The sequence below is a fragment of the Neophocaena asiaeorientalis genome, unplaced genomic scaffold, assembly GCF_003031525.2.
Source record: "Neophocaena asiaeorientalis asiaeorientalis breed wild unplaced genomic scaffold, Neophocaena_asiaeorientalis_V1.1 scaffold657, whole genome shotgun sequence".
In the NCBI taxonomy this organism is placed as follows: domain Eukaryota; kingdom Metazoa; phylum Chordata; class Mammalia; order Artiodactyla; family Phocoenidae; genus Neophocaena; species Neophocaena asiaeorientalis.
This window is the reverse complement of record NW_020172727.1, coordinates 967454-979700: the sequence shown is the minus strand read 5'-3', so window position 1 is coordinate 979700 and position 12247 is coordinate 967454. Positions and strand designations below refer to the sequence as shown.

The 12247-nt window shown below is 44.1% G+C and overlaps 1 protein-coding gene across 6 annotated transcripts in view; it reads right to left on the bottom strand.

The window, feature by feature from the left end:
• Positions 1-12247, bottom strand: part of CTPS2 (CTP synthase 2) — a 105570-nt gene that overhangs the window by 29267 nt on the left and 64056 nt on the right. For 5 of the 6 annotated variants that reach the window (XM_024740305.1, XM_024740307.1, XM_024740306.1 and 2 more), the window contains one exon: positions 2394-2490. In XM_024740305.1, the coding sequence (XP_024596073.1) occupies positions 2394-2490 (97 nt within the window). Of the gene's footprint in view, positions 1-195; positions 283-2393; positions 2491-12247 lie in introns of all 6 variants that reach the window. The other variant, XR_003002590.1, reaches the window with a different exon arrangement.

Sequence of the window (12247 nt, the reverse complement as noted above, 5' to 3'; positions counted from 1 at the left end):
AAGTAAACCAACATCTGGAAAGGGGAAATTTCCACTTTGTAGAAATGAAAACAAATGCAAATTAAAGGACAATAATACAAGGCCCTTTTTGTTGTTGTTAATAGAAAAAGAAGAAAAATAATAAAAATATTAGCAAAAAGACTAGAGAAAGCAAGGACACGACAGTACAGTTAACATCATTATGAACTGGTTCACCTTTTCTTTCAAACAATCCAGCAGAATTATCAGTTGTAAAAGTGTTCATACCCTTTGACATAATAGTCTGACTCCTGGAAATCTATCCTAAAGAAACAATCAAAAGAACAAAAGAACACTGGGTCAAAATGTTCACATCAGCATTTTTCTAACAAAATGACAGAAGCAACCTGAAATGCTTAGCAAATGGAAATGAATCAGTATATTATGGTTCCTTAACTCAATTAAATATATGTCCAAATAATAGACATGAAGACTAAATACATGAAAAAGTTTGCTACTATAACAGACTATATAAAAACTAAGGATGATAGGGACTTCCCTGGTGGACCCGTGGTTAAGACTCCACACTTCCACGGCAGGGGGCCCGGGGTTCAATCCCCGGTCGGGAAACTAAGATCCCGCATGCCACGTGGTGTGGCAAAAAAAAAAAAAACAACAACAAACAACTAAGGTTGATAGATAAAGTTTAGAAAAGACCATGAAAACTTAAAAAGAAAAAGTTTAGAAAAACAAGGAATGGAGTACTGACACATGCTATAATGTACACATACGTTTAAACATTATGCTAAATGAAAGAAGCCAAACACAAATGCCAGAGATCATACCATTCATCTATATGAAATATCCAGAAAAGGCAAAACTATAGATTAAGGTAATGGGCTCAGGGCTGGAGGGGGTGGCGGTGATAGCTAAAGGGAACAGGGTTTCTTTTTGAGGTGATAAAAATGTTCAAAACTTGACTGTGGTGATGGTTGCATAACTCTGTGAGTTGTACACTTTTAACAGATGAATTGTATCGTATGTAAATGACATCTTAATAGAGCTGTTTAAAATTTTTTTTCAAGGCAGGCAAAAGATGTTAATTAAGCAACAAATTTTGGTGTTATGTTTAAGATTCATAAAAATCATCAATGCTACTTTTAGGTCTACTGTAAAGAAAAACAAATCCTATATCAGTCTTATTTCCATCAAGACAAGTAAAAATTTTAAATATATTGAACACAATGCTCTTTTTAAAAAGCTTAGTACGATTATAACTGAATCTTTTACAGTAGATAACAATTTTAAAAGATGAAATTTCTCACTAACCATTTTTGCCTCTTAGACCACTATTTGAACAAAGTTTCAAAGTATTTAGAAACATCTGAAAGCCAAACAATTGCTGCTAATACCCACAAAGAGAAAAAATTCTTATATTCTTAAAGAAAAAAGTCACTTAAAGAACACTGGCTTCTCACCCAGAGAGAGTAGGGAAATATGTGCACTTAAAAATTTTTCCTTTTTCAATTTCCTTCTTGCTAGGAAGCTTTATATTCCTTAGAAGCTGTTTATCAGCCTTAAAGGAGTACCTTATATTTCTAGTCTTATTCTTCTTTGAGGGAAGAAGGCATTTTTCTAAGGTATTCTTATAACTTCACAGGAATGATGCTGGACGCCCGAGATACCTGGGTTCCCTCCTGTGCATCCGGGACGGGCGGGGTGGGGGGTGGAGGGGGGAAGGTGAGCAGCGCAGGCATCTGTCCTGGCCACTGCTGTAGTATCTCCAGAATCGAGCACAGTGCATACGGCGCAGAGCAGGCACTGAGATACATTTATCAAATTGAATTAAGGGTTTTGGGGTTACATTAAGTTATTCTCATATGTTAATCTATGGAAAAAAGTTCCACAGAAATTAGAATAACCTTATCGGGACTAGAAGATCAGCAAATATCAGACAGTGAAGCACATCATATTTTCCTTACCGCATGCTGGAGCTACGCGGGGAACAGAGAAATAGACTTCTGAGACATAACTGGCCCCCTTCTCAAGAAGTTCAAAAATCAGCGGCTCAAAGCAGTCAGACATGAAACAGTTAAACAGGGAGCTGGTTTCGATGCAGCGGAGAAAACAGTGGATGGGAAAGAACTGAGCTGGAATCAGGGCTGTCCTGGTACAGGGTCAACCCCAGGAGCATCGGTAAAGCACAAAGCGGCCCACTGGCCAGGGTGTGGTGGAGGGCAAATGAGAAGGGGCATCCATGTGTGTTCTACCAACCCTTTCAGGGAGAGGAATGGGGAAGCAGGAGGACCAGCGAGTGCAGAGGCAGGGAAGGGGCGACAGGGACGGGACGGGAGAGCTCCAGGAGGACTGTGGCCAGGCACGGCCATGTAAATGATGCCTGCCATGTTATAAAACAAATGATCTGAGAAACTTACTTAATATTGAATTTTCAGTTTTGAAAACAGTTCTTCTTATTCCCAGCCTCATCGTTCCTCCCAAACTGCCAGGGTTGTGTTCCGGCATATCAATCACCTTAGAAAACAAAACAAGTCCGGTTTTGCCATCTTGTAAAAACGTAATTTCCCACATTTCAAGCTTTACTTTTAGGGGATGCTCACTGGGTAAGGATGTTCCTTAAACAAGCAAATCCGATCGTTCCTTCCAACCTTCCTATTCAAACACGGTCATGCTTTTATACACTCCTCACAGTATGCCACCTTTTCATCTCTGCTTCTCATCTTCCATTCAAATCACAGGTAAAAAACTTATAAGAAAAAAAAAAAAAAAACTTATCAGGAGCATCTTTATAAGCTCCCTCCTGTCATTAGTCAAAGTGTCAGTTCCAGGCGATGTTCACACTTCACCTTCTGGGACCTTCTGCTTTGGTCTTCACGTCCCTTATAATAACAACCCTCTCCCACCGCCCACTCCACTCCCTAAAGATTTTCCATAAGCAAATCTGTCCATTTTGGAAAAGGATACCAGAAGTACAGTGGTCCCTCAGTCACCAGGGGGACAGGTTCCAGGACCCCTCTGCATAACAAAATCCTTGGACGCTCCAATCCCTTATATAAAATGGTATAATACAGTCAGCTATCGGTATCTGCGGATGCCGAACCCATGGATACGGAGAGCCAACTGAACTTATTTGCAGAAAATCATTTAGAAGGATTCTTTTTTTTTTTGGCTACGCCATGCGGCATGCAGGATCTTAGTTCCCCAACCAGGAATCGAACCTGTGTCCCCTGCAGTGGAAGCATGGAGTCTTTAACCACTGGACCACCAGGGAAGCCCCCTAGAAGGGTTACTCTTACTTAAAAAATTAAAGAAAAAAATAATATATATATAATCCATTCTACCACATTCCATAGGTAGAAACCTAAGTGCCACCCTGGATCTCTCCCTCTCCCTCATCTCCAATGTGTCAAGTCCTATCCACTTATCGGCTCTAGACTTCCTGCATCCATCCACAGCTCCCACCACCACCCAAACCACAGCCCCTCACCTGGACTGCGGCCAGAGCTCACCAACTAGACATGCCCCACATTCACATGTCCCCCCAACCCTGCGCACTGCAGGCAGAGTGGTCGTGGTGTTTCTCCTGCTTGAAATCCTTGACTGCCTGGTACTGGCCCAACCTAGCCCTTCAGCCTCACTTCCGGTGACTTTCCCCTCCTACCCTGAGCTCTGGTCGCTGAGCCTTCCTTCAGTTCCTCAAGTGCATCTTCCTTCCTCCCACCATGGAGACTTTGAACATCTCCCTCTCCCCTACCCTCTTTTCCTAAATTAATCCGTCCCTAACCTTAAGATCTTAGCTCAAGTATCCAATATGAGCTTCCGCAGGAGTTGATATTAGCAGGCGCCATACCCTAGTCAGGGTCCTCTATCAACATGCTCCCCGTCACCGTGCTCCCCTCCGTTTGTGTGTAGAGTGCTTTGTGCGCTAGACTGTGAATCGCTAAGAGCTGGGGCACTTTTTGCTTTTACCATCGCATTCCCAGCCCCTAGCACACATGGAACTGGCATCTGGTATGCACTGAACGAATGCAGGGATGATTGAATGAACTCAGACCAAATAATTTCAGATTTATCTTTAGGATTAACTCACAGGAATGCAGACACGTGATTTTTATGAAAAGTCTGTTCTTGTTAGCCAATGGTCTATTTTCGCAATTCTGTTCACTGCAATCTCATGGTTTTATTTCATCTTTAAGTTGTTAGAACAGACTACAGTTGGGTGAGTTAACCTGTTCTAATGGAATTGCTCAAGTTTCCTCTCATAAAACCTTTCTCTCCTTGTTTTTTCTATACCCTAACTGCTACATGTTGCTCTACAGGAATCCTTGACAACTAGAATTTTCCAAGAACTTGTATGATCTTATCAGCGCTCCAGAAGAACTTTCTGAGCCATTTGAACCCTGTGGCCTGGGTACACTCTAAGAGTCACTGAGAGGAAGGGGTGGAGAAAAAACTTGACTACACCCCTTGGCAGATGGAGCGCTTGGTTCTGAAGTGCTTTTGGCCTTGGCGTGTCTTTCCTATCTTCTTGGGTCGGCTAATTACGGCTAGATTAAGTATTACAGGAGTGAGGTGAGGAGAGGGCATCAGCTTCCAGTTCAGAAAGCTGAGCTGTTTAGCTTTCAGCCCCTTGGGTATTTTCTAGGAAAGGACAGATAAGACTACATTACCTGCCACAGACTTGTAAGAAGTCCTAGGGTGATTCACAGCTACAATTTCCGCTTCAGTTGAAGACAACCTGAACCCTTTAGGAAGACCACAGCAATAAACTCCCCTGGTTTCTTCTTATAAGTGCACTGTGATGCTTCAAGTCAGCCTTACTTCCGGCATTGGGTTTCTCCACTCAGGAAGAGTCTTTTAATGTAGTTTGTTCAGTTATTGGCATGTTTGGAATTCAAGGAATGTTCTGGTATAAACCACTGAAAATGGAGTCAAATGACCCAACGAAGAACAGGAATCCTCCCTTACTGCTTACTTGGGTTGAATCTAACAAACAGAAGGCCAGAAAATATTTCCAAAAGAAATATTTCCAAAAGCTAAATGCAGTGGGCACAGGGCTGCCTAAGGGTCTTAAACACTCCTCCAACATAGAGGGAAGTCTGGAAATTCCTGAAAGAGCAATATGAGAACATTGTTTAGAAACATGAAATATCAGGAGAAACAGCTATAAGAGTTGAGTGTGGTAGACAGGAGGTGAGGATTACTGAATTTTTTCATTATAGGCTTTTTGGAATTGTTGGTTTTTTTTTTTTTTTGGAATTGTTGAACACTTAATTACTTTAATGAAAATACAAATCGAAGGCCCAAATAGTGAAATATATTGTGTAGGCCTTCCACTAGGGTATTAGTACACATTATCCCTGCTGTTTTCAAAAGCAATAAATCAGACCTTCTCCTGATATGATAGCACAGAAAGAAATCCCAAGGTGTAACTGCCACAGTGACCCTCCAATTAAAATACGCTCCCATAGAAACCACTAGAGAGGCAAAGAAAACGGTAGACAAAAGATGGGGGAGCAGATGCAAGTAGCTTTCCAACTCTAAATGATGCCCTGGACAGCAGTGAAAGGAGAAAAGCAGAGCAAGAACTGACAGGGGGCTTCTTCCAGGGATGCCCATCACACATTCAGTGGAAGGACGTCCAGGCCATGAAGACCTTCAACATGGCAGAAGAGTAAGACATGGAGATCACCTTCCTCCCCACAGATACATCAGAAATACATCTACACGTGGAACAACCCCTACAGAACAACTACTGAACGCTGGCAGAAGACCTCAGACCTCCCAAAAGGCAAGAAACTCCCCCACATACCTGGGTAGGGCAAAAGAGAAAAGAATAAACAGAGACAAAAGGATAGGGATGGGACCTGCACCAGTGGGAGGGAGCAGTGAAGGAGGAAAGGTTTCCACACACTAGGAGCCCCTTCGCGGGCGGAGACTGAGGGCGGGGGGAGCTTCGGAGCCGCGGAGGAGAGCGCAGCAACAGGGGTGCGGCAGGCCAAGCGGGGAGATTCCCGCACAGAGGATCGGCGCCGACCAGCACTCACCAGCCCGAGAGGCTTGTCTGCTCACCCGCCGGGACGGGCAGGGGCTGGGGCTTCAGTCGGAGCGCAGGCAGAGGACTGGGGTGGTGGCGTGAACACAGCCTGAAGTGGCTAGTGCACCACGGCTGGCCGGGAGGGAGTCCAGGAAAAAGTCTGGAGCTGCCGAAGAGGCAAGAGACCATTGTTTTGGGGGGCGCAAGGAGAGGGGATTCAGAGCACCGCCTAAACGAGCTCCAGAGACGGGCGCGAAGCTGCGTTAAGGTTCTGAGGAACCTATGGGCAGGACAGGAATAAAGACGCAGACCTACTAGAGAATGGACTTGAGGACACGGGGAGGGGGAAGGGTAAGCTGGGACAAAGTGAGACAGTGGCATGGACATATATACACTCCCAAATGTAAAATCCATAGCTAGTGGGAAGCAGCCGCATAGCACAGGGAGATCAGCTCAGTGCTTTGTGACCACCTTGAAGGGTGGGATAGGGAGGGTCGGAGGGAGACGCAAGAGGGAGGGGATAAGGGGATATATATATATGTAGAGCTGATCCAGTCTGTTATAAAGCAGAAACTAACACACCATTGTAAAGCAATTATACTCCATTAAAGATGTTAAAAAACAAAGAACATCCAGGCCAGGCTCCAGCTGGGAGAACAGAAACACTCCAGAACGGGACAGCTGGGGAAGGCAGAGAACACAGGGTACTTCTGGTCAAGCCTGGCCAAACCAGTTGCCTTGCAGAGTTAGCAGGCCATCCTACCAGCTCTAAAGATGACAGTATGACTGCCTCTCAAGTTACAAACAACCTGATTGAGCAACAAAATTAAGGAAACGTCTTTGTTCTTGGCATTCCTTCTGCAAAAAGCCTGAGAGACAGGAGGACATCACAGTTTTAAAACATATCTTTTATCATTACTGGGGTGGTTAAAGAACTTCAGATATGCTTTAGTTTTAATCCCAACATTTTCAAAATACCCTAGATTTTGCATCTAAGAGGAAAATGCCTCTTCCATTGCAAAAGGGTCGCCTCGGCCCATTCTGAGTTTGCCTAACTACAAGCTGTCATCTGATCCCCACTACAGATCTGTCGTTTCTTGGAACCGAGCCATAGCGCAGAAGAAAAATAAAAAAGGATCAATAAGTAACGAATATTGGTGGTGATAAAGCTTTAGGAGATGTAAATGTACCATGTAAGGATAAACACGGCCCTAATTAACCTTTACCAAAGTTTCTGCAGCCCATGATAAAAGTGTAATGGGTTCAAGACTTCAGGAGTCCTGGGTGCCTTAAACAACAAAGTCTAGGGAACTTAGGTTCTCTTATCAAAGATGAAATTCCCCCCCTGATTTTTTTTTTTGGCCAAGGAGCACGGCTTGCAGGATCTTAGTTCCCCAATCAGGGAACTAAGCCTGAGCCTCGGCAGTGAAAGTGCAGAGTCCTAACCATTAGACTGCCAAGGAATTCCCAAAGATGAAATTCCTGAATGGCAGTGTGGGAAAGAGTGCAAGCCTTCTGACCTACCTGACAGAACCCTGGTAAGGCCAGCTTCTGTCCAGTCCCTTGCCTTTGGACATTTCATTTGGGGACACTAGAGGAGACTACCTCCCAGCAGACCATCTTCAGTAGCTGGGCAAGCTACAGCAGCCTCCATCGTTGCAGACCAAATCTAAACCCTTCCATGTGGCACGCAGGTTCCACCTCATTCAGGAACCATCTATGCTCTCCCCACATATTCTGACCCGTGGTTTCTACCTCAGCTGGATAGGTCCATCACCGATGGCGCCTCTGCTCCCCTCCCCTCAACGCCACTACATACATACCGCCTCTTCACTACTTTCCCTGAGATGGCTTCGCCTCACCATCCCACGTGGGCTTGCGCTTTAGGGGCATCCTCCAGTTCTCCTTACCGTGCCATACTTAATACCAGGGTTATGCTCACCGTACCAAACAAATGACCTACACAGTGTTAATTCATTTCCAATAAGTGGTAGGCTGAATAACAGCCCCCCCAAAGATGTCCTAGTCCCCAGAAACCGTAAATATGCTGCCTTCCATGGCAAAAGGGACTTTGCAAGCCTGATTAAGCCTCTTGAGATGGTAAAATTATCTGGGGGTTATCAGGGTGGGCCCAACGTAACCACAGGGTCTTCATAAGAAGAAGCAGGAGGGTCAGAATCAGAGATGGAGATGTGACAACGAAGCAGAGGTCAGAGAGAGAAGGAGAGAGAGAGACTGGAAGAGGCCACATGGCTGGCTTTAAAGATGGAGGAAAGGGCCATGAGCAGGCAGTCTCTAGAAGCTGGAAAAGGCAAAGAAATAGATTTTCCCCTAGAGCCTCCAGAAGAAATGCTTCTGAGCTCCAGACCTGTAAAAAAATAAATTTGTCACTAAGTTGGTGGTAATTTGTTACAGCAGCAATAGGAAACTAATACAGTCCTTTAACGTATACAACTTTAACCTCCTCCATCATTTCGTATATGCGTCTCCTCTCAGAAACTAAAGTGTGGGCTCCTCACGCACAAGGACTAGATCTTCTTCTCTAGCACCATCAGAGTTCAGCACAATGGCAGGTTTGGATCAAGCGCTCCATCATTAAATCTCCCTGGATTTTAATCAAAAACTAACAGAGGAGGCCCAGGGACTGGTCAGTGGGCCTACAAGAAGTAGAGGGTCTCTGAGACCAAGTCGCAGACGGAAGGGGAGAGGGGCAGTTGCCTGCTCTGAGGCCAAGGTACGCTGTGCCCAAGCTCACCTCTCACCTGATACAGGGCCGGTACTTCTCTGCAGCATCAGGGCAGCGTGAGGATGGAATCTACAATGGTGAAAGCATTAAGCAGTCCTAGAAATATGTAGATATTTTCTAGTTTTTTTGTTTGTTTGTTTGTTTTTGCGGTACGCGGGCCTCTCACTGTTGTGGCCTCTCCCATTGCGGAGCACAGGCTCTGGACGTGCAGGCTCAGCGGCCATGGCTCACGGGCCCAGCCGCTCCGCAGCATGTGGGATCTTCCCGGACCGGGACACGAACCCGTGTTCCCTGCATCGGCAGGCGGACTCTCAACCATTGCGCCACCAGGGAAGCCCCTCTAATTTTTTTAACTTGGTTTTTTCCACCAGTAAAATAAGGTCTATATTACTTCCACTAGGAAAAGAACATTCTTATACCTTCAGGTGTGATCATGACACTTAAGTCCTGCCTCTGAGCCTCACACTAACATTGACCAGCTCTCCTCACAGAAGCCCTACTCCCGAGACAGGGCACGTGGCATGGTGGCTGACGGTGCGGGCTGGCTCTGGACTTGAATCCCAGCTCTGCCAGTCCCCAGAGACGTGACCTTGAACAGGTCCTTGACTGTCTCTGTAGACTGGAGGTAACAGCTGCATCCACTTCACACGGGTACTGCGGGATTTCTGGAGCTAACGGGTCGGGTAGGGGGGCAGCACACAGCCCATGGTAAAAAAAGCAGCCCTCGATAGTCCCAGGCTCTGATAAAGAGGCCTCTGCGAACTCTGGCACCCAGGGCAGAGGCTGGAAGCGAAAGGTGAACTCTGTCATGGGCGGGGGGGCTCCCTTTTAGGGACAGCTGCTCTTTAATAGTCACGGTCTCTCCCAAACCTCAGCATCAAAGACAACACAAGCCCACAGACAGCATTTTACACCCATTTTGCTTCGCAGGGCCTGGCTGCTGACACTACCCTCTTCCCGAGGTGCTTTTTGAGGCACTGCTGCTGTGACCTTCGAGCACAGTAACCCGGCCACGGAGACCTGTGGTACCCCAAGCTTGTAAAATAAGTTACTCTTGGCTTTCCCAGGAAAAACTGAAGTCTGTCCAAAGATCAAGCAATTGAACGGTGAGGTGAAATAACCTTTGCCTCTCCATTTTTCCATTACCCATCTTGTGCCTGTCATGTTTTCCCCCTTCTCTGGTTTCAAAATGCACTCTTTTGAACACACCCTGTATTTATCGCCCATCTCCATATATTTTTAGTTAATGTTTCATGAGAGTATCTATTGGTGGATTTCATGTTTCCCACTGCAGGTTTACCCTCACGCTTGAGTCCACAGGTAAAGAGAAAAATAAGAGGTGAGAGATGTGATTGCAGAGGTGAGCAAGTGAAAACATAAGAGGACCAACGGGGTGTTTTTCCCGTTCTGTTAGCGTTTACCACAAGCCTAAGTTTTGACAACAAGCTGCACTGGGCCTGTTTTAATCAGAGGTCTTCCCTTGAAACTAGAGATTTGTAGCCTAAAAGACTGTTAACCAATACTGTTCCAAATGTTTTTCTTAGGGTTCATTTTATATACACACATGCTCACACACACATGTGTTCATATATACATTTCATGTGTTGTATACAACATATATTATCTCATACAATATATACTTGTTAAAATCATATAGTTATATATTATATTGTTATTAAGATCACATGTAGTTATTAAAATCATTTCTTCAGTAGACTCAAGAAATAAAACAACTGCCACGTTGATTTTAGCTCACAAGCGGTAATTTGAGAGAACAGATAATTTAAGATGCTATTTCAACAACTGGGGAGATGTGAGTACGGGCTGTGATCATGGCATTGTGGTTGTGTAAGAGAATGTCCTTGTCCTTACAAGATAAGATGCTGAGGTATTTAGGGGGTTAGTGTCTGCATGTCTGTAACTGATTCTCAATGGTTGGGGTTGGGGGGGTCATCCATAGAAAGAGAAAGCAAATGTGGAAATGTTACCGATTAGTGAATCTGGGCAAAAGGAGGGTTGGTATTCATTGACTCTTCCTGCAAATTTTCTGTAGATTTGAAATTTTTTTTAAAAGATGTTGGTGGAAAAAGATATTTTCATGACTGTTCAACAAAAGCCTCCTTCCCCCCAGGTAAGACAGAGCATAAGTATAAAAACCCGAGAAATTCTCTAAAATCTTGATTAAAATACATTGCCAAAATCAGAACATTTTTGTGTAAATCTTATAGCTAAAAGCAAAATGCCTGTCTTTACTCTAAGAAGTGAGTTAATACATAGTCAGTACTGATGCATACCAATGTCAAATAATCTGCAATAAAAGTAAGAATAACATACACAGGACAGCTAAGGTGCATGGAATGATCAGGACTCAGGACTGGTGGCAGCTTTTAAGGAACTCTATATATAAGATTTCACATTTGTTCTCCAAGGTGAATAAGGCCTTAGAATTTTAGAACTGAAAAGCCTCAGAGAGAGATACAGTCCAATATTTTAATCCTGAATTTGTCTGCAATTTAACAAAGGGCCATAGAAAACTAAACATAGAAAAGGTCCATAAAAAGTGTGGACATATACAAGTATTTAAAAGCTGATAAGTGCTTTTAAAGTTGATCTGGAACCCCCTTTTGTGAGTTACAATCAGTATCGGATCAATGTTCCCAGGAAATGTCCTAATTCTCTCATAGAACTCTTTCTAAGAGAAATAAATTTAGTCTCCAATTTTAAATCCTGGCAGTTCCAAAAGTCTGAAGTAATTCCAATTGAATAAAAGTAAGTCAAGTGTTTTCACGAGTTTTTAGAATGATTAACAAAATAGATTTGGCAAGGAAAAGAAATAAAAAGCACATATGCGAACAACAAATAATGAAAAAGTTGAAAAATGACCATGCTATTTGGCAATCTTGCTTTGCCAAATGAGACCACAAATTATTGTGTATCTTCCCCCGACTTCTTAAACCTGCTTCTCAATGATATTTTATTCATTCATTCAGTTATTCAAAAATTTAACCACCTAGGGACTTCCCTGGTGGCACAGTAGTTAAGAATCCACCTGCCAATGCAGGGGACACGGGTTCAAGCCCTGGTCTGGGAAGATCCCACATGCCGCAGAGCAACCAAGCCCATGCGCCACAAGTACTGAGCCAGCACTCTAGACCCCACGAGCCACAACTACTAAGCCCGCATGCCACAACTTCTGAAGCCCGTACACCTAGAGCCCATGCTCCACAACAAGAGAAGCCACCGCAATGAGAAGACTGTGCACCGCAACGAAGAGTAGCCCCCGCTCGCCGCAACTAGAGAGAAGCCCGCACGCAGCAACTAAGACTCAACACAGCCAAATTATTTATTTATTTATTTTTGAAAAGTGGATGTTTATTAAAAAAAATTTAACCACCTTATATGTACAAAACATCAGAGGGACTTCAAAGGCTATAAGGCAATTCTTTGAACTACGTAGTATTTGATTATCTATTTCAGCATTTTTTTCT